Raw genomic sequence first — 21,100 nt, 5'->3', positions numbered from 1 at the left:
AAATGTCACGGGCATGAGCACATTATGAAATTTTAGTGTTAATGTGCATTTTTCATTCTCAGGTGACACCTAAACTTAAGACAGACTAAAAGCTGCTGCTTCTCTTCCTCCAAAGTCATACAACTATTGTTGTTGGTTATTTTTAGATGCCCTGCCTTTGCTTTAGTAAGCTACAACCAGTGCCGTTTCAGGTACTTATACACCCCACCAGAGTGGTGGGCAGTGTCTCCATCCTGACAGAGCAGTTGGAGCAAGCCAAGCACAGAGACTGAGCAACCGGCTCAAGGTGACCCCAGAGGCCCGGGGCAGAGCTATGAACAGAAAAAAGATGCGCTGAATCTCGTGCCAGTGCTCTGACTGTGAAAGAGAGCCCTGAAATCCACAGCTTGTACCACATAGTTCATGTATAGGCATAAATCTACATATATTTACATATATAAATACACAAACACAGACACACAAAATATTCAGTACGTTAAACCAAAGTGCTGATCTGATCATACTAAATGAGAGGGACAACCACACTGAATGGTTTTCTAAAAGCAATTAATTAAAGCTACATTATTTGAACAGTTAACAAACTGCCCTGCCTCTTTCTCACGCCATTGCTGAGATTTCTTGTGAGCTGCTAAGCATGAGGGTCTCTCAGTATGTCTGGGCTACCCAGAGCACCCTTAACTCTTAAATAGCTGGGAAAACAGCTTTGCTAACAGACTCTAAGTGGCTCCACTGTAGGTGTCAGTGCAGCGCCTGTTCACGATAAGGGCACAGCTCACCTGAAATCTCACCTTGGAGTTTATTTTTATGACCTGTGAGCTGCGGCCTCTTGGGTCAAAATTGCTTAATGCTACACAATCCTTCTTGGGCAACAGCTGAGCATGAGCTCTGCTTCTTCTAACAGGCAGAAAGAATAGGGCACGATCGAAACTTACAGTAAAAGGGCACGGTCAAGGACACGATGCAATTGCCTGCACAAGGCAGTGGTGCTCCACGTGGGGAGAAAGGGACCTTACTCACTTTTTTAGTTACTTCTGTTAATGTCTGGGTGTACCTCCTGGACATACACATTTCTATTTACCTATTTGTGAAGATTTGTGAGCTGAGGGAGCAGGAAAACTTCATGGTGAGTGACCTCATTATTTGAGTGTGAACCAGGGCAAAAATCCCTTTTGAAGTAAATGGATTTGTATTAATGCAAAAGCAGTGTGAATGAGGACAGGACCTCCCATGTCTTGTCACGGGAGGTCAAGTTTTCCTCTGTACATTCTGGATCACTGGAGATAAAAATGGGCACATTTCAAGCTTTGATACTAAGCCAATTTGCAAGGGAAGGTTTAACACAAACCCCTTTGTTCTCAGCATGGGAAACGAAGCAAACCCAAGCACCGCCACCAGGTAAAGTGGAGGGGCACTTACTCTTGCCAGTCTGGTCTTGGGATTTAGTCAAATGTGAAATGCTGAGTTTGCTCCACTTCAGTCACAATGAAGATCGTTGTCTTGTCACTTCACCGTTGCCTGCTTTGTTACCTCATTAAAATGTTATGGTTGTTATTTAGGGAAGAAACCAAGGTGAAAAATTACAGATCCTAACTAGCAGCGCACACAACCCCCTCTCTCCTTTGCTCCCCACCTTTTGTGGTAAGACATAGGAGCAGGATGAGATGAAAATGCCCCAAAGACCTTTCCCTCTGACTGTAAATGCAGTTTATCCAAATTAGCTGCTAACCTTTCTTCTTCTCTGACCTCCCCCCCCCCCCCCCCCGCCCTGCCTTCCTCTCACCTCCCTCTGACAAGTCCCACCTCTCTCAAGAGTTCATTATTTTGAACAGCCTGTGCTGATGCAAGCCAATGGAGGTCAATTAAAGAAAAGATTGAACAGCAAGACATTTCCCAGTGAGGCACCAGCTTGCTCTCCAGTGAACAGAGAGTTTAAGATGTACCAGGGCAGGAATTTAATGGGAGCAAAGATTTCAGACTATTGCACAGATTTTAAGAAATAGCCATACCTCATCACTTTGGTTGTCATTATTACTGCTATGAGATCTTTTAGTTTTGGAGCTAGACCTCTGGGAAAAATTAGCTATTGAGAGTGGGGGATAGGAAGCAGTAAACAGCTCTTCGGAATGGCGAGCATGATGTTATTTGAGACAAGAAAAGGTAAGAAAAGAAAAGTTTTATTCCTCTTCGCAAGTGATTTGTAAAGTGTTCTGTTAATCCAGGCTATGACTCTCTCTCTGTAATGGAAGTCCTCAGGGGGAGTTCAGGCTTGTGTTAATTGCCTTGGTGCTCGGCCAAATTCACCGTGGTTCAGAGAGGATAAATTCTTAGCAGTGATTTCTGGGGCCCCAGATCTCCTCGTGGAGGGGACCCGCCTGCTACACTTCTCCCAGAGGGCCTCTGCACGTTAATATTCCTGGAATGGGCTTGTGGGCCAAGACCAGTGCTCAGAAAAATCCCCTCCTAATCCACATGTCCCTCCACCCAAACGCAGCTGCTTGGCGGGCCCCGAGGGGCAGGGAGAGGGAGCACTGGGGTGGTTGGATGTGCAGAACCCACTCATGGGCATCTCAGGTGACAGGCAAATACCCTTCACCTCTCCTTCCTCGGGCAGGAGGGACACGAGCTACAGAGAAACTGTACCAAGCAACATTTGCCTCCTTTTTGTTCTTTGAATGGCAGCTATTCCCTATCCCCACCTAATCTGGAGTTAGATGAGTCTGAGAGGATGAAAAGTGCTTAAAGGGGCAGCTCGCTATAGGTCACCTGATTTTTTTAAATTTTTTTTTTTTAGAAATTGCCTGTCCAGATGATGAATTCAACTGGATATTTATTGCTGACTTCAATAAGGCATCTAGACCTAGCAAGGTAATCTTACTTATTACAGCATGTCATGTTACAACTTATCATCATAATACTGTAACAAAATGTCAGGGCTGAAGGAATTTTAAGAACAGCTTTTTAATGGATGAAGTGGGTTGTTCCCTTGGAGTTGGAATAACGCCACCAAAAAAACTGGGGACAGTAGCAATTTCTATAGTGCAAGGTCAAAAGTCTTTTCAGCTGCTTCTGCAGAACCTCCTTCCCTTCCTATTACCAGCTACACATGGTTACAAGGGGGCAACGTGGGATACTTTCCTTATGTTGAATTCACCCTGTAGGCATGTGTGTGCATTAAACCTCAGCGCAAACAGAAAGGTCTGCTGGGCACAACACTTGCCGTGCTGAATTAAACTTCTGCTTGATCTGAGGTTTAAAATCCTTTGGTAATAAGACTTCAGTACAAATTGAAAGAAGGATCCTGCCACTCTGCTGTAGACACAACGACACATCTGGGACATGCTCATGAAAGCAGGGCTGGGGAATAATAATTTTTGCAGGATTCACTAGCTGGTTGACATTTCTAGTTGTTATCTATCTGCTTGCACACTTTATTCACTTCTTTCCTCTAGTGATTTCTGAGGTTTTGTAACAGTATGTTTGGTAGGTGAGAACAAAATTTGTCGTTAGACCAGGCCTGTGGTTCTTTCATTAAAATTACAGTGTGCCACTATAACAATTTACAACAGTTTAAAAAGATAATAAAAATCAAACAATGCTAAGTCATGTTGCTACCAACCTCACAAACGTGAGGGAGAAAAATCTTTACTAGGGAACAAGCCAAAAAAGGCTATAAGGAATGTGACCAGGAACAGGGGTAGGAACATAAAAAGAACCTACTGCCACGCTGTCGGACTGACGCTGCTCTCGCCGTTGTTCCTACTTAAAAGTGCAACCAAGACGAAGAAAGAAATCTCATAGAAGACTGCTGAGGTTTCAGGGAGGAGACACTGCTGCAATGCTATAGCAGCCTGGGCGTTTTAGTTTAGCAAGTAGCTGTGGCCTCTGCCTGCAACAGGCAATTCATGTGCTTTGTACTTTTCCTATAAAATAGCGGAGGATGGGAACCGCATGGTGGTAATGTCAGCTGGGTTAGCAAGCCTCCATTTCTTAGGCAGCAGATTGGGTATGGGTAGCTTTGCTTTTTATCTATTACAGCCGTTCATCAAATGGCATCAGGCTTTGGATTGGATTCCTGTACGTGCTTACCCTTCAATATACAGGGAAATCAAAAGCCTGGTAAAACGGTATTTCTAGCCTTTGTGCAGAGCGTAAGTCCCATGAAACATCTGCAATGCAGTTAGGATCTTTTATTTTGGGCAGTGCTATGAGGGGATGCAAGACCGTCTCTGCCACTGTTGTCAAGAATTTAAATGTTTAAAAAAAATAATATTATAGGTCTCTGGGCTGCATTCTTAGCTTCTGCAGACAACAGCAGTATCCCCCCGTTGGTGACAAAGAACTCTGCTGATTTACATGAGCTGAGAATAAGGCGTGAGATTTTTAACCATAATATAGAATAATCCAGCTCTCCAAATGTAATCTTTGCATGTATATTTAGAGCCCTTTCCTTGTCATTATTTATACCATGAAAGCTTGTGATCACATAGGTCAAAAAGACTAAGCCACCTAAAAACGGATGGGAAGGGGTTGGTGCTGCTTCGCAAACGTGAGTTTTTAGAGGGCTTTCTCCACCTCTGGACATAGGAAATATGTCAGTGGTGAAATAAAGTTTATCTGCAATAACAGGATGGATTGTTGGCTACGTATATCGGGGCATCTGTAGACATTTACACCAGCTGCGAAACGGAATGTGTGTATCTGAAATGACTGTTCTTCAGTTTTAAGAGTAAATGACTTTCAAATGGGAGGAAACCCAAAATCAAACTATGCTGTTTTGTTCGTCCTTCCCTGCCGATACAAGATTGTTTTTTGCACTATACACCATTTTGCAAGTGCTTGTCTCTATTTAGTTTAAATGCCTCAAATGACAATCTCCTTTTCCAGAAGAAGTTTATTTCCCAATTTAATGCTTTTTTGGGTGGAATCTTCAACTGCAATCAGCATTGTTTTAACTTCTCTCTCTTCGTAATGGCTGCAGAAGCCATTACATTTACAGGGAGCAGGCTTAGACCAATGCTAGGCTCTGTATTCTTCACTGTTCAAAGCTCCTTCTGTTATAAAGACTAGATCCTCTTTTGCCCAGTTTCAAAATGTTACCAGCAATAGCCCGCAAAGTGGTTCCCTTGACTGTCTGTGGACTTACACCCTATAACATTGGTGATTTCTTTTAAAGATTTCTCCTAAGACTTGTTTCACACTCTACTTTTGAAAATGGTGCTGAGGAAAAGGAAAAAGGCAAACAACTGTGCAGTAGGGAGAAAGTTACAGTAGTGCCATAATAGGATCAAAGTTGCTTCTCACCTTACGTGTTAATCTTCTCTTTATCTCTCGTTTTTCCTCCTGCTCCTCTTGCTCATTCCGGGCTGTAAAAGATTTACAAGGATCTCAGGCTGTGGACTCATCAGGCATGCACAGTATGCAACAAAATAAGCCTCTCCATCAGCATATTAATGTTTCAGGACCTCTCTGATGCACAGCGTGCCCCTCTGGGGCTGCTGAACTTCCTCGACCCGTAGCTGCTGCACTTCTTCACGCACTTCATAAAACAGCTACAGCCTCCTTCCTTTCCCTGTGTTGGCACCTCTTCATGCGTGTCACTTTCTAGAAGGGCCAGGCAGCGAGCCAGCTCTTCAGAAACTGTTATCTCCCTGCCCACAGGCCTGGTGGCCTCAGGGGGTTCAGCTACGATATGGTCAGATTCTGCGAGGTTGCAAGGTCAATGGTTGGAAAAGGAACACCTGCATTTTTTTTTTCCATCTACAGAATAATTTCTCTGCAGCTACTCATTGGACAGAATGAAAAACAAATTCAGAATAGGGGTGCCAGGCAAAATGTGCAACTTCCCATGACCTGAGCAGAGTAAGGAGAGAGTGTCCTTCCATCATGAGCCTTCACAGCGTCACACTGGAGCGTGAAAGCACATCCTAGGGCAATCCCCTTTCAACATTAAGCCAAAAGATCACACAAGTACTTACCAGGGCAAGCCTCAACCATTATCCCTCAAAAGGACAATAACATTTGAGTATACTAATTCTTCTTCAACTTAGGAGCAGGCTGCCATGCATGTCTTTCCACCGAACTTTACTGGAAGTCACTAAAAGCCCATGTTTCTGGGTACTCAGCTCCTCAGTCAGTTAGGATCTGTTTCCACCGCTTCCCTGATGGCTGAACTGCTCCTTACTCCAGTCACGCCCGCGCACAACAGATGAGAGCCAACACAACTCATCACCTTTTACAGCAAGTACCCTGTGACCCTGGTGTGATCCGGTTTTCACTCAGATAGGACTAGCTCCGGCAGGAATAACTTTCTGCAGGGGAGATTATGGACCTCAAAGGCCAGTTTGGGATAGGTGGCTTGATTTAAATTATCCAACTTTGGACTGAATTAAACCCAAGGGGGAATCCTACATTCCTCTCCGCTGATCCTGCGGGAGAAGCAGGCACCCCTGGCAGAGTGGCAGTACAAACTGCCAGCTGTAACTTCTTCAGCCAAGAGAGCACAGATCAGCACTCCCACTAACCAGCTGGGACAAGCCAAAAATAATATAAGGAGGTCCTAACCCAATGGAAGGCTGCCCACGGTGGAGGAGATGCAAGGTTTCAAACCAACACATTCAAAATTGGGCCTTTTCCCACACAAAAGTAAGACCTAAGGTTCAGAGACCACAGAAGTCCCTGAGCAGGTGAGGAGGGCTAGGCTGGAAGCCAGGTTTCTTGCTGCTCAGGAGAGTAGAGCTGATGGGTCTACCACAACTGCTCACTGACTCCAGCAGGACTGGGAAATCTCCACCAAAGCGGACAAAGAGCCAGTCAACGTTATGATGTTTTACAATACGCTTCTGATCTTTAAATGCCATTTTACCAAAAATACTGCTTACATTTTCAGCAGAAAGGAAACTGATACTGGAGTAAAAAGAACAGAAGACAGCAGGGAGTCACAAATGGCTTTTTAAATGACAACTGGAATACCTACACCGATAAGTATATTTTCCTCTTTCAATGGTTCCTGTCCCTACTGGGCTGGATTCTCTTCTACCCATTGCTCGTCTAGCAATTTCATTCCTCCCTTTGTGTCTCAAATTTGGAGGAGCTGGTCCTGCAAATGCCTACTCTCAGAAGCACAGCCACTAATAAATCCTTATAAGATTAAGCTGGAGAGACACAGTGCTAAACAGAGCCCACATAGGCTCAGGGTAGAACTGCAAGCAGCCGAGGAGTTATGTATAAAACTTAGTTATGGCCATTTATTTTTGTACTTGGCATACAATGTCTTTCTTTTCACCTCACTTCTCAGCCCAGCCACCCACTTTCAGAGACAGCCAGGCAGGCTGAAGACCTCAGTCAGGTAAAAGCTGGGAATTAGGAATACATTCTCTGAAACAAGAAAGTGACTTTGTTTTAGCTATTTCTTTAAAGTTAATTAAGTCATGCCAACCTTGCAAAGCTACAAAACTGTTGCTTTATTTTATCTTATGTGTTCAGGAGATGCTCTGTTTCTCTGACCTCTGTGTGTGAGGGTGGGTGGGTGTGGGTGTGATTTTTAGGCCTGATTTCTGTGCCAGTGTGAAATGTCCCCCTGTACAGTCTGAGACTCTCAGAGCCTACCTAACAATCATTTTTGTGAGGAACTTATGCAAGCCCGAATGTGTCAGGCTGACAGCTGAAGTACTCTGAGAAGTGGCATGGGGGTGGTGAGTGAGGGGGACTCGGGTATCCTTCCTCATAGACTTGGCCAGCAAGTATTAACTGCAAAAAGCGTTACTTAGTCTTCACACTAACCCTGTGGGTCTGGACTTCTCTCACTGCATGCCTTTGACTTAAATAAGAGTCAGTGAATTGCGTATACTTCAGTGAAGGACCCTTCAAGCACCAGTGGCCCTGTTCTCGTTTTTTTTTTTGCTGTGGCTGCTGTAATCTTACTGTTGCTACCATCAAGCAGTGGGACTTGTGCAATGGAAGCTCTGCCTTTGCAATTCAATAAAGCTGACCAGCTCGTAATTATTGCAGTAGCACGGAGCTACGAAGTGATTACTTCATGTGTAAAGACTGGATGCCCAACTGCATTTTGCCTCATTTCTTCCCATCAGAATGGGCAATAATGTGGTTACACATGTAACAGGAACAACATGGTATCAGCCATGACATTCGCATTAAGGAGATTTCAGCTTTACCTGCAGAGGAAATCCTATTTACTCTACTTGGGAGCTTGCTGGGTTTTCTTTTTTTTTTTTTTTTGTATGGGTGTGTGCTATGAACTGGGCTTTTGCAAATAGCTTGACCTGCTTATGCAGAGAATTTACACTCTTCTCATTATTGCTTCCTATGTCTCTTTTTCTCTAGGCTCCATTATATTTGTTATAATTCTTTTTCTCAGAAGTGATGCTGTACAAACCAGACACTATTTATATTTACTTGCTTAAGAGCGGAGCATTTTTATGCTTTTTATGTAACTATTTTAATTGTTTGTTCCTTTCCCACTGTGTTTCACCAAAAGTTGAGATGCCTTGGAAATACCACATTACTTTTTCCTGTAATTATGAAGTTGTTTGCCTACCAAGACACACATGTTTTGGGGCAGATCTGTGCTTAGGAACCAAACTACAAAAATTCCATTTAGGAAATACAATATAGTTCCCAGTTCAGGGTAATATTTTCAAACACATCTGTGTCATTTGAGAGCCTTTATTCAATTCAAAAAGAAACCAATGCGACTCAGGGGATAATTCCTCTGAAAAGTAAGACATCTTCAGGTCGCTACGTGACTGCTGTGCTTGGCAACGTGACCTTTAGGAATCTCTGCAAGGCACTCAGCGTTGGAGGAGATGCCTCTCTGCTGATGCCAGTTCAAACACCGCTGCCAAAGCAGCAGCCCGAGACCCCCACCTCTCCCCAGCCACCCTCACCAGTGCCAGAGCAGTGTTTACCGCTCACGCACCAGTGCCAGGTGGTGCATGACACATGTTGGGTCATGCTGGTGGCAAGTCCCGGGATGACAACATGAGCTGCCCAGAGAATTGGCCTCTGTCCCTCCTTGCCTGAGCCTGGCATCAATCACGTTGCAGGTCCCCCCTCTTCCAGCTGTTCTGCTACCCCCCCCTGCCCCCGAGACAATCACATCTGGATGTGCCACCTCTTTCCCCAGTTTCTGCCCCTGACTTTCTCCAGCTGCCAGGCATGGGAGTTAGGAGTAGGCAGTAGGAGCACAGCTATCAAAGGGGGGCTGGCCCCAAACAAATGGCTTTCCTGGTTAGCCTCGGGCTCGCCCACACCGCTCTGCTATCCGGTCTTTTCCCCTCTTTGCACTGATAGTGGTGGCTCTCTCTTTGTCTGCCACGTGTAACAACATGAACAGATGAAAAAACCCTGCTGAGTGTTAACACTATCATTAACTTGCTAGGAATCTGATTTTGAAGTATTTAATCAATCATTTCTGCTAATTTTCAGAGAATTAATTTTCTGCTACCACATTTTTTTGATTCTGTACAATGCAGTTATTTGAACAACAAGAGAAGGTAAATTATGGACCTACCTAAGGAGACTTATGGTATTTTAAGGTGCCATTTAGGAACACTTCTTTCTGTAGTGAATTTTTAAAATTTCTCTGGAATGATGAATTTACTAACTTAGAAAGGGAAGAACTTGTTTCTTTTGTTTTCTGTTTCCAAGGTAACCACACTTAGATAAACAGCTTCTTTAAAATTTTTATATTCAAACCACTTCAATGTGAGTAAAGAAACTGTCTTTTTTTTTTTTTCTCCTATTCATTCATGAAATTATGAGATTCGTGCTAGACTCAGTCCTGCTTCCCCTGAAGCTGGTGGCAACGTATCTACTAACTTAACTCAGACCAGGCTCTCTAAATGGTATTTTGTCCCTGTAAAACTTCATTTAATGTTTTGAGGATCTACCAGCAAGTCTTTTGGCTGATTTAAAGGAAGAGTTTCAGGGGAATATTTCAGGGAAATAATCCCAAGTCACACTGGTTTCTTTTTTTAATTGAATAAAGGCTCCACCTAACCTAGACTGCTGGGAAGATTTTTAGGAAAACTAATCAAGCCATGCCCGAATGTCTTTACTAACTTATAACGGGATGTGCATCTGTGTAAGAGCCACATAAAGGCTTTTCAGAATGACCAACCCTATGTTTGGAAGAGGACTTGCAAAAGAGATTCTATGTCTGGGTTTTTTCCCCCATAGATTGTTCATTCTTGTGAATTTACTGACTCTGATTTTAAAGAATTGTTTCTGCAGCTCTAGATGTTGCTACAGACTTGCACGCTTATTTGCATTTATGATGCACTTTATTATTATTAGTGAGGCACGTACAGAATAGTTGATGTTTTATAAAAAACACCCAACATACATCTAAATGAACCCAAACTAGCTGGCTTCAGGTTAAATGTCAGCAGTAACAGGACTTACGTTTCAGTATGTTCCTCTGCTCCAATTCTTCAGCAGTTGGCCTCTGGCTCAGTCGTCTGCGAAAAAAGTCCAAGATCAGTTTTTGGACCATATCACATTCTCCTCAGTTCTCTGTCTTGAAGAGTTATTTTGGGGTGTGAAAGGCAGAGCAGAAAGCACTGACACTGCTCCATTATGTACTTGGTATGCCCGGACCATGCGTGACACAGACCATGCTTCGCTTTCGCAGTTTCCTCTGTTTTCAGCTCACGAAAGGCAAAATACGTTATGTCATCTTAGGCATGACTCTCCCACCCCTACCCCGGGCAGAGCGGCTGAAAGCTAAGCTACACAGATGTCTCCACTTAATTTCCTTCCTCCCATGCCTGCTTCCTGACTCGCGCAAGTATTTCTAGCTAAGACCCAGCTAACCCTCTCGCCAGCCTGCTGACTGCGCCCCGTTTGTTCAAACAGCGCTTGAACACACAGACAGTCCACAGAGAAAACAAGGGGTGGTTTGGCAGCGCCCAGGGCAGAACAATAGCAGCCCTCCTCCTCCTCCGCACCCTCGCTTCCCTCCTCCTCCTCCTCTCGTGCCTTTTATTAAGTCTTCTATTGAAGGATCAGCGTGACTTACTAGTCAACCTGTACGTAATAGGGTCACAACAAACGCAATCTAATTACAAATGGGGACCCTGAGCACAGAAATGATCTGAATATTCAGAATACAAAGCAAGGGAGAGAAGCACAAAGGGGTCTTTGGAAAACAAAGTAAACCAGGGAGATGACATCAGAAGTCAACACTGTTGGGCCTCCTCATACTCTCCTCCGAGTCAATGGGAGTTTTGTCAACGATGCCAGTGACAGGACAGAGCCTCCTCTTCCTTTGGACGTGGCCATTCAGAGACATTCCCAACTTGGGGGCCCCAGTCTCTGCCAGTTGGCTCATCGGTTCCCCTGTGAGGCACCAGGTACTGATAAGAAGCGTGATATGAACACCGGCTGCACGGCTTCATCTTCCGTGACGAATGCTTCCCCCGACCTGGGGCACAGAAGCTCACTGAGACCGGGCTGCCCCTGCAAGGCTGGATGAGGGATGTCTGACAACGGCTCCTCACAGCACAGGGGCTGAGCCACTGCTCAGAGATGTACCCACACCCCCAGCCTTCTCCAGAGCCAGGAGCTCCCCCGTGCACCAGTTCAATACCCCTGCCCCTCACACTGCGCGTGGTGCACGGGGCTGAAGCGCAGGCGGTGGGTAGGAGCCCACCCCCTACACCAGCCCTGTGAAGGCAGAAGCGCTACAGGCATATGACTTCATATAGCCTGAAGATTTCCACCAGCAGAGGTGATACCAGCCACACGGCCTTTGGGGCCACTTTACACCACAAAAACAAAACTGCAGAACATCGCCCTATTCCAGTAGAGAATTTGGAGTCATTAGTTTTGTCTCTTTCCCACAGCAGATTGAACATTTATCTCATTGGAAAACTGTTGAAAGGGACAGAAACTCATCCTTAATTCAGAAGTAAAGAATGTCTGCAAAGTACTTTGAAGACAGAAAGTGCTATTCAAGTGCTTGCTATTACCGTCTTTAAGATACAGTAGCTGTTGCTAATGGGAGATTTCACCTTAGGACTATGAAGCAATTAAAACTACTTTATTTCTAGCAGTGCATGAGAATCGAAAGGAAAAAGTTGCTACTCTTAGGCCCACCATGTGTGTCTGCAGGAACTGAGTTATACAATGTTTTTAATCCACTGCATGGTAATGCTTTTCAAGAGGATGCATCAGAGGGATGTTAAGGATGGTCTTCAGCCATCCAGTGTGTGGCTGCTTCTATAGAAACAAACAGCACACAGCAAGTAAAAGGAGAAATTAGTCTGAAGAGAACGCTCCCAAAAAGATCCTCCCCTTTCCAAGGAAACAGGGATTGAAGGACTTGGCTAACAGTTCTGTCAAGAACACTTCACACTGGAGCGTTTCTAACAAAAGGCAGAAGTTTTATTTCCCTACACAGGTGATTTACAAAAAGGACCAAGTCTTCCATGTGTTTACGGAGGCACCTGCTATGAAGTAGATGCATTTAAACAAAGCTTTCACTTCACTGTGTCATTGCTTCCACACAAGAGGACAGAGATTTCCTCCAAGTATGCCCTTGGTATTATAGGCACCCTCTACTCCTGTGCTGCTCAGAGACCCATAGACTGTGGGATTCTTCCCCATGCTGCTTGGTAGGGCCCCTAGTGAAAGCCAGCCAAGAACACCTGTGTTCCCCATCGACAGTCAAATGACTTTATAGATCCCATCATCCACCCTTTTCAGGCTGCAGAGTGCTGCTGCCTAAATGGCGACCACTATTTTCAAGCGCTTCAGAAAAAGCCAAGACAGGTTTGATAGATTCAGTCTGGAGATCTGAAGCTATCTGCATTCATGGGTTGTCGATCACTTCTGGACTCTCACAAACCCAAGAATTTTTAATAGCAAGACGTAGGCAGTAGGAAAAGATAAGGTACCCCTGTAGTGGAATAAAATCATGACTAGTCTTTACAGTGCAAGCAGTGAAACACAGCTGGAGGATGAAGAAGGTAATGAATAGAAGCTGTGGAGGTTCCTGGCCTCCAGTACCAGAAGAGTCTGCTTTCATCTCCATGAACTGCTGTTACGTCCCCATTTCCATCATCCTTTTGGACTGACTGAGCCTGCTTTCTCCCTCATTGCGAGTCCCTCCCTGATGAGCTCCTCAAACAAACCCAGTCCCTTCCCCAGCCCTTCCCTTCCAAGCTCTCACAATTATCTCTTTTCTTGGTCTCTTGCTCTTTTAATTTCATTTCTTCTCTTGCTGCTACAGTGACTTCTGCCCCCAAACTATCTTTGGGCTTTACAAACAACTCCACCAGCTCCTCAGAACAGCTTCATTTTAGTTCTTTTTTCTTGCCTCTTAACTTCTAGGTTTGCCAGATGTAGAGCCAGATGTTAATGTTACCATTTTTTAAAATCTTGATACTAGTTACTGATCCTGTAAATCAAGAAACGTAAGCAGCTATTGCTTTGTTACCATGGCTGCAAAGATACACCTTTTTTCACACCCAATTTCAATATACCATCTCCAGTGCGCCACTCTGATCTTGGCAAACACCGGGCGTGATATCTCCCCTCTTTTACCTTCCCTCCTGTGCCGCCCAGAAGAAAAAAATATTAATGAAGCCCACCTAGATTGCAGAGATTGATTTCAGTGGTTTGATTGCTGGATTGCTGCTGTGCCTTATTTCATTTAACATCACGGGGGCTGCATGAGGCTGTCAAGAGGCCAGAGGTCAGGAAACAAAGAGTCTCATTAGCAGCACAATCAGAATAAACAGGAGAAAAGGGAGGTGAGGAAGGAGCCTGGTGCAACAGCAAAGAACAGATCTGCTTGTCAAAACTGGAAGAATGGAGTGGGATGTGCGGTGCTGCCGTCGATCAGAAAGGTGACTCTGGCTGTTTCATGGAGCTGTATGAGCATAGGTGTCTAACCAAGGAAAAAGCAAGGCAGGCCTTAAAAAGTAACAACCTTTAACAGCATTTTCTATGGCTAAAATCTCTTGTGTGAACATGCTTGACCTTCGCTGTGCTGCCCGTGCAGTTTTGCAAGAAGCTTCAGGCATTCAAGGGGATAGGAATGTTTGGTATTTTGTAATTTGTGATTTGTAATGTGTTGCCTGATTTATACTTCACATGTTTTTCCAATATTGTTAATAGCGGTTTTGCAAATACACTGACAAAGGTTTTACTACAAAGAAAACCTTCCTAAGATTTATGGTGACATAAAGAAAGCTTTGCTAGGATTTCACTGAAAAAAAAATATCCAAATGTGATTGTCAGTGAAAAATAAATCAGTTTGCTCAGATTTACAAAGATAAACTTGACAGCAAACCAATTTTCTGAATTAATTCCCTGAACGATCAAAATGAACCACACTCCTTATGCTAGAACTATACAACAAGAGCTAAGCAGCTCTTCGCAAGGACATTGTATGGTGGGGGGTTTTTTTGTTTGCTTGTTTTCTGTTTTTTTGAATTTGCTCTGGGCTGGGCACGTCATAGTGGATGAGTAGGAGTTTTGGGGCAGGAGGGACAATTGTGCAAAATCAGTTGCTGTAGACTCAAAGTATTGGCCGGTGGGGGTGTAATCTCTTCAGGGAGCCAGAGGAACGAAAGGCAGCGTTTTCACTGATGGATGCTACTCCTTGGAGCCTGCTCAGCAAACTGAGAACTCAGAATGAGACGTTTCTGCTCAATGTGGCAGTGTCCTGCAGGAGCAATAAAAGGAAAAACTGGCTGTACATCTCCCCAGGCTATGCACAACACTTAAATTAAGAGCCCACACTGTGATGCTTAGCCTGCTCTGCAGCGTGGCCATACCCAGAGGGCTCTCAGGACAGCAGCCAACTAGTTGTGGGGCTGAGGGTCAGATTCTTGCAGCCCTTGTGTCTGGTAGCACCTTTGAAGCAAGGCGCTCCTGGCTGCCTTGGTTGTCCCCTACTAGGAGTCATGGGTTTTCTCTCCTTAACCGCTTGTTTTGTTGTGGATGAGCTCTGAGAAAAAGCTGGTTAATGCCATCCAGCTCATTGTTGTGTGAACAGGACAGTGCTGGATGTGTGTTTTCTGGGTATCAGGAATTCATCTTTGCCTCTGCCTAGAGGGCAAGAAAATCTAAGAGCTTAGTATTGGGTCATCTGTAAATATAATGGCTGGATATAGTACAGGGCTTGCCGGAAAATGATGCCCCATATACTTGCCAGGCTTGTTAACTCTGAGCGTTTGCAGATACAAGAGGCAGAACCCAGCAGCTCTCCAGCGCCTGAAGGGTGACATCTGGTGCGCGTGACCCAAGAGCAGGACTGATGGGCAAACAGGTCATGGGCGGTCACAACAGGGCACGCAACAGTATGGTGAGGTGTCCAGAACATCACCAAAACATCTCGGAGCCCAGCCACACTCACGCAGCTCTTCCTGATGACGTAGGTCACCCTGATGTAAAATAACTTCCGAGCACAGTGGGGCATAACCTCTGGAGCAACTCCTGAATTTATTCTGTAGATGCAAATCTTTTTACTCAGTTGCAACTGGGTTCACACCACCCTAGAGACTGCTCTGAGAGAGGAGTAAATCTGAGCTGGGCACGTGAGAAGCCAGCTGCTACAAAGAACTACTTGTCATATTGCTCTTTAGTTGGCATAAATGAGCACGACTGAAGCCAGCAGAACTGTGGTCATTTACATCAGCTATATAATTCGACATGAGGAAAATTTAATGGGAGTAAAGAGTCTTACTGTTGCTTAATTTAGCTTGCCTTTCCCAATAATAATGCTGATAGCAAAGCAATATTGATGAAGTATAGGCTACCAGGGGCTCTTTGCACTCCCACGCCAAGTATAGAAAATTGGAACCGAAAAATGGAGGAGAAGAAAATCTTGTATTTGCTTCTGCCAGTTAACTGTTGGCAGAGGGCAGGAGCGAACTGCCTCCTTTCCTTACGTCACCGCACAATGAGCAGAAAATATTCGTAAGCCTGGAGGTTCACTTTCTCTGAAGTATCAGCCCAGATATTGCCAGCCAGACTTTAGAGTCTACAGAGAACTATCTTTCTCCTAACAGGATTTATAAAATGGGATTAAATACAGTTTTATCAATAAGTGAATAAACTGAAGGCATATTAAATAGAAAATCCCTACCCAAAGAAGCAAATGTAAGACTTTTACATCATTAAAATTCCTGTACTAGACTCCATTAAGATGTTGGCTAATTTGTAGGATACATTATCTCTTCCTTTAAGCTCTCTTTCCTGTGTGACAAGTCTCCTGGTATCAGTCATGATAATATGCCTTATAACTCCTTTTCCTGAGAAATTAAGGCAATAAAACCATAAGGAGAGTTTGCTATGATTCAGTTACTATGTAATGACTGCTCTCTCTTCCCTGTTGATTTTAAACATTCAGCCCCTGGGAGATGGTGGTGCTTCTGCAGCTATAAAGAAGCCTGTGGCAATGACTAGAGCAGACCAAGGCAGGCAGAGACCCCTGTCCATCCCTGGGAAAACGGGTGAACCACCACTGAGCCAGAGTTTAGATGAGAACTAGTTAGGCGATTTCAGTAGGAAGTGCTTGCTCTTGGTGAAAATTTAAGAACTGATAGGTATCAGTTGGAGATCTAAGTAACTTCTGATGGTGCCTTACTGGCAAGGTACTTCTGCTGCCTCAGCATCACAGTTTGTTCCCTGGACTGGACCGCCTGGTCTAGGATAGCTGCAACAGGTCCTGGAGGAGAGAGGCAATGCTTTTGCTCAGCAGTTCTTCCTAGTGCACCGCAAGAAACGCAGAGCAGTCTGGCATGTGAACCAACCAAATAACAGTTCCCGTAACACATCTGCAGTCATGTATCCAGCTGGGCTCTGCAGGAAAATCAGATTTTCAACTAAAATTATGCAGATTTTAATTTCGTCTCTAAGCAGTCTTTTACCACCCCCCAAAATTATGCTTATCCCAGACTTGGTTTTGTGTTGAGAAACAGCTTCAATATAAACTTTAAAGCTCCGCCTAGTCAAGATTGTGGTGAGGATTTTTAGGAAAACTAATCAGCAAATTTTCTGCTTGCTCAAGCATCTTTGGATAGTGAAAAACATAACCAAGCTGGCCCTTTGTTTAAAATTCTAAACCTGACCAATCTGTTTTCTCATTCTTTAGCCCATGTGAATCCGTTCTTGACTCATAGCTCAAATAATGCAGTCTTTTCTTTTTCAGCTGACTGAGGGATTGATTTATTACGATTTTGATTTACTCTTGGGAAAGTTACAAGGTCCCCAAGAAAGAACAGGCTGCCCAGATTAGATCTCCTGTGGAAAGAGAATCATATTCAAAATGTAGATTTCGACAATTCATTTTGTCTGTATAAAGTTACAATCTTGCCTATCATATAGAGAACATATTTCTTTAAAATACCCAAATAAAGCAGAATCATCTTGGGCCATGACCTCTGTATTTTGTCAAAAGAAATAAAGGAATGACTAGATAGTCCTATGACTCTGAGTAGAAACAGTGTGAACAATGACATACCCAAGTCATCAGTCTTTCATTAGACCACAGTATCACAATGCAGACACCCGCATTTTCCCAAGGAATGAATTAATTTCTTATTCTTTTCTAAGGATAAAGCCAAGTAGTGCTAGACACACAGATATAGATTTCGGCCTGCTTTTCAATAATACTAACTGCAAAACACCTACTGATATGTGGAACATTGCAAGATAATGCAAGCTCCTGTCTCACACCTCAAGCTCTAAAATGGAGCCTCCTCTGTTTCATTACTATACTGTTTCATTAACATCAAACCTTTTAGCCTAATGCTGGCTGTTCACATAAAATATGATCATGCACGTTTAAATGATTTTAAAAAAAAGGGCATGGTGGAATTAAGATAGTTACACCACAAGAGCTTTGCAGCATTAATTCTCAAATCTCTTATCCCTAATCCCAAGAACAAAATATCCAACAACTGCAGCAGGAAACAAAGAACAATCTTCTTTTGAGGAGGGAATTTACTATGTATCTAATCCAAGAATATATTTTCAGAACAATAAAAATGGGATATTTTTGAGTACTTGAAATCCAGAGGGAAAAATGCTGGTTGAAAATCTAAAGCATGCCAGAAAAAACAGATGGATGTTAAGACCCATTGTAATAAAGAAAACAATGTTCTAAAATGTTAGCGATTGTCCTTCTGTTGTCTGTACAGCATTGTGAGAAGACACTTGCTTCTCCAAAGGTAATAATATTGAACCTAAAGCTGATTTTATAAAGCTGAAGAGATCATAATTCACAGTTCAAGGTCAATCCATGGATAACTTGAATAAAATGGCACCACGAAAATCAATCTGAGCTGAACAGATATGCTTGCTATCTATAGGCATTATTGTGTCTGGTTTGTTTTAAAATATCTTCTCTCTATAGTAATGTGGTTGTGTGTCTGTGAACAAACATACTTACAGCAATGAGTCTTTAAAGATGCATTTTTGAAGGCAAGATCTAGATGCTAAACCTCAGAAACATTATTTGCCTTACTCCTCATAGTAAGTTACTTTTTCCTGGTTAAATACAATATTCTTTTCCTCCAAACACTAGTCTTTGGAGGCTTCTCCTGCCATCTTCCGCACTTACGCAGTTTTGAGGTGTAACCTTGTATTTGGAAGATCTGTAGGAGACCAGATCACCGTTAACATATTTGCAAAGGCGTCCCCAATCTTCTGCTGCTGGAGGGCTTCCTGGACTATCCTATGGACCGTTCTGCCAAACAACAGACCTGAGGCAGGGGCCCAGACCCCTTCAGCTCTCTGTTACCCAACCAAGCCAGTTGTGACAACACTGCCGGTGTTCTTAGCGACTTGGATTAAACAAATTTGGGGTATCCTTCTAGTCTCCAGCACACGGCTGCTTCTTACCATAAAAGCTACGCTCTTAAAAGCGGAGCCATCTCCAAGCAAGAGCCAGAATAGCGGAGCCCCCTCCCCTCTTGGCATGTCCCACCCTGGCTCCTGGTGCTCAGGGAAGCTCACATGGTTGGGCATGGTTTGATATAGGAATAAAGCAGTTATTCCTGCGCATGTGTGGCGGCGTCGGGAAGGAGAGAGGAAGCCACACTTTAGGCAGGAGGAAGGTCTGTGGGGCCAGGGAAGAAACCACAGGGGGAGGCTGAGGGATGACAACAGGAGCACAGCCCCACTCCCCAAACCTCCTACAACTCTCTAAAACCCTACTGGTCTTTCCCAGCGCCCCTCTCCTCTAAGGATCCTCTTCGGAGAAATCTGCTGCCACAAATTTAAATTTTGCCTATGCTGAGAAGCAGCTGCTGACTCCGAGGAAGGATTAGGGGCTGAAACACATAATGGAGGAACCATCTTCCCTATATTTTGCTAGCGTGAAGATCAGACCTCCTGATGGGCCTCTGTGGACCACAGTGACTACATGGTGACTATATATGGACCACAGTGGCCGTATGGATGCAGCCTGTGCATTAGCGGGTATCTTACACTTCTAGCACTGTCAGTATGCAATTTGTCTAATTAAAAAAGCAACAGCACCCTACCTCCTTATTCACATATGCACTAACACAACTGTGATCCTAAAATATCAAGCCAGGGACATTTAAAAGATGTAAACAAACCAATTTTGGTTGGCAGTCCAAATGATCTGTGACCATGAAGGCAAATCTCAATCCAAAATGCAAAAAGCTGTTGGTTTTAACGAAGGAAACTTGGGCGGGGAGCTTTACCAGCTTGCTCATGACAAGCTCACCACTTACATGGCCAACTTGAAAAAGTCTCCTCTGTTTACTGCAGCAGCTACAGACCTCTCAAAGAACAGAGAGAGAGGAATTATGTATATCCCCTGACCGTGTTTGTTATAGACCATTTCACCAGTGCCAGCATGAAGAAAGGCAAATGAACAATACTGCAGAAATCAAATTCATCTCCAAACAGGCACTTTACATTGGTAACGTCAAAAAAGCGCAACTTATCCACTTTCTGAGAAATTAATCAAAAGCTAAAATACCCAGTGACTCGGAACAGCCATAATACAGGAGTTCCAAATAAACGCTTTTATAACAGAAGTTGGCAGTGTTAGCAATTCAAACCCACGATAGTTCAGTTTCTAGGAGAAAAGATGCATAGGAAATAGCATGGTGCCCACACTTTGTCTTGTTACTGAAGTGGAAAATTCATGGAAGTGAACAAATTTGAGAGCTTTAAGAGTGATTAACTATTTTGTGCCAGAGGGATTTCAGACCCCCAGGCTGCATGAAAGGCAGGTGATAAATAGCAGTGACTTAACTGCAAAGGGCTGTGGCCTAAAACGTTCACTTGAAGATTAAGAATTAGCCTGGGTGAAACGTTTGTGACAAACAGTAAAATTGCTGAAAAATTGAGTTCCAGCAGGTCAGAAACTATCTGCGAGGTGAGGTCAAACTTAGTAAGTAGTTTCAGCTGAGAAAACAATTCACTAGACATACTTTTCTTAAAAAAAAAAAAAAAAAAAAAAATTAAAAAAGCATTAAAAAAAATGCATTGGGCAAAATACTTGATTCTGACCTGAAATGCTAGTTTTCAGTTTGTAATAAAAAATTAATGCCTCAATTTGCTATTTTTATTCAGTTTTCCCTACCCCACTTTTTAATTATTTTGTTCCATTTGAGTACCAAATGCAAAAAATCCCTTATTCAGCCAACTCCAGCAGACACAACTCTTCTTGCAGTAACTGCTACGGCAATTACAAGCACAAATCTACTGAGGCAGGTTACAAGGAGAGCTCTCCCCAGTAGTTGCGTTGCCAGCTGCAGTGCAGATGTCTGGGTCATTCCTAGCCATTTAATGGCCACATCTGGATCTGTGGGACCTGCTGATCAGACTGGGTCTTTGCATACGTTTTACAACGTTGATTCTTTTGTATCTGCATCACTGTTTGCAAATGAGTTTCTTACCTTTCTAGAGAATTTCATGTTTCACCGGCTTACCCAGAGATTTGCCTATTGTATAAATTCCCACCTCCTTCAAGAACACAACCTGTCCCCTTCCAGCTGGTGTATTTAACACTTTCACTGCCAGCACCTACTTCTGCCTCTATGCACTAGCAAAACCTAGAAATATTTTCTTTTAAATCATAGCATGT

The 21,100-nt window shown here is 43.7% G+C and overlaps 1 protein-coding gene across 1 annotated transcript in view; it reads right to left on the bottom strand.

Moving 5' to 3' along the window:
* Positions 1 to 21,100, bottom strand: part of PHACTR1 (phosphatase and actin regulator 1) — a gene marked incomplete at its 5' end in the record, with an annotated part of 314,606 nt that overhangs the window by 13,874 nt on the left and 279,632 nt on the right. Inside the window, 2 exons of the mRNA XM_082319596.1 lie at positions 5,302 to 5,363; positions 10,423 to 10,478. Of these exons, the coding sequence (XP_082175722.1) occupies positions 5,302 to 5,363; positions 10,423 to 10,478 (118 nt within the window). The remainder of the gene's footprint in view (positions 1 to 5,301; positions 5,364 to 10,422; positions 10,479 to 21,100) is intronic.

Source organism: Platalea leucorodia, assembly GCF_965183815.1.
Source record: "Platalea leucorodia genome assembly, chromosome: 1".
Lineage (NCBI taxonomy): Eukaryota > Metazoa > Chordata > Aves > Pelecaniformes > Threskiornithidae > Platalea > Platalea leucorodia.
The sequence above is the reverse complement of the archived record's forward strand: the minus strand, read 5'-3'. Positions and strand labels throughout refer to the sequence as shown.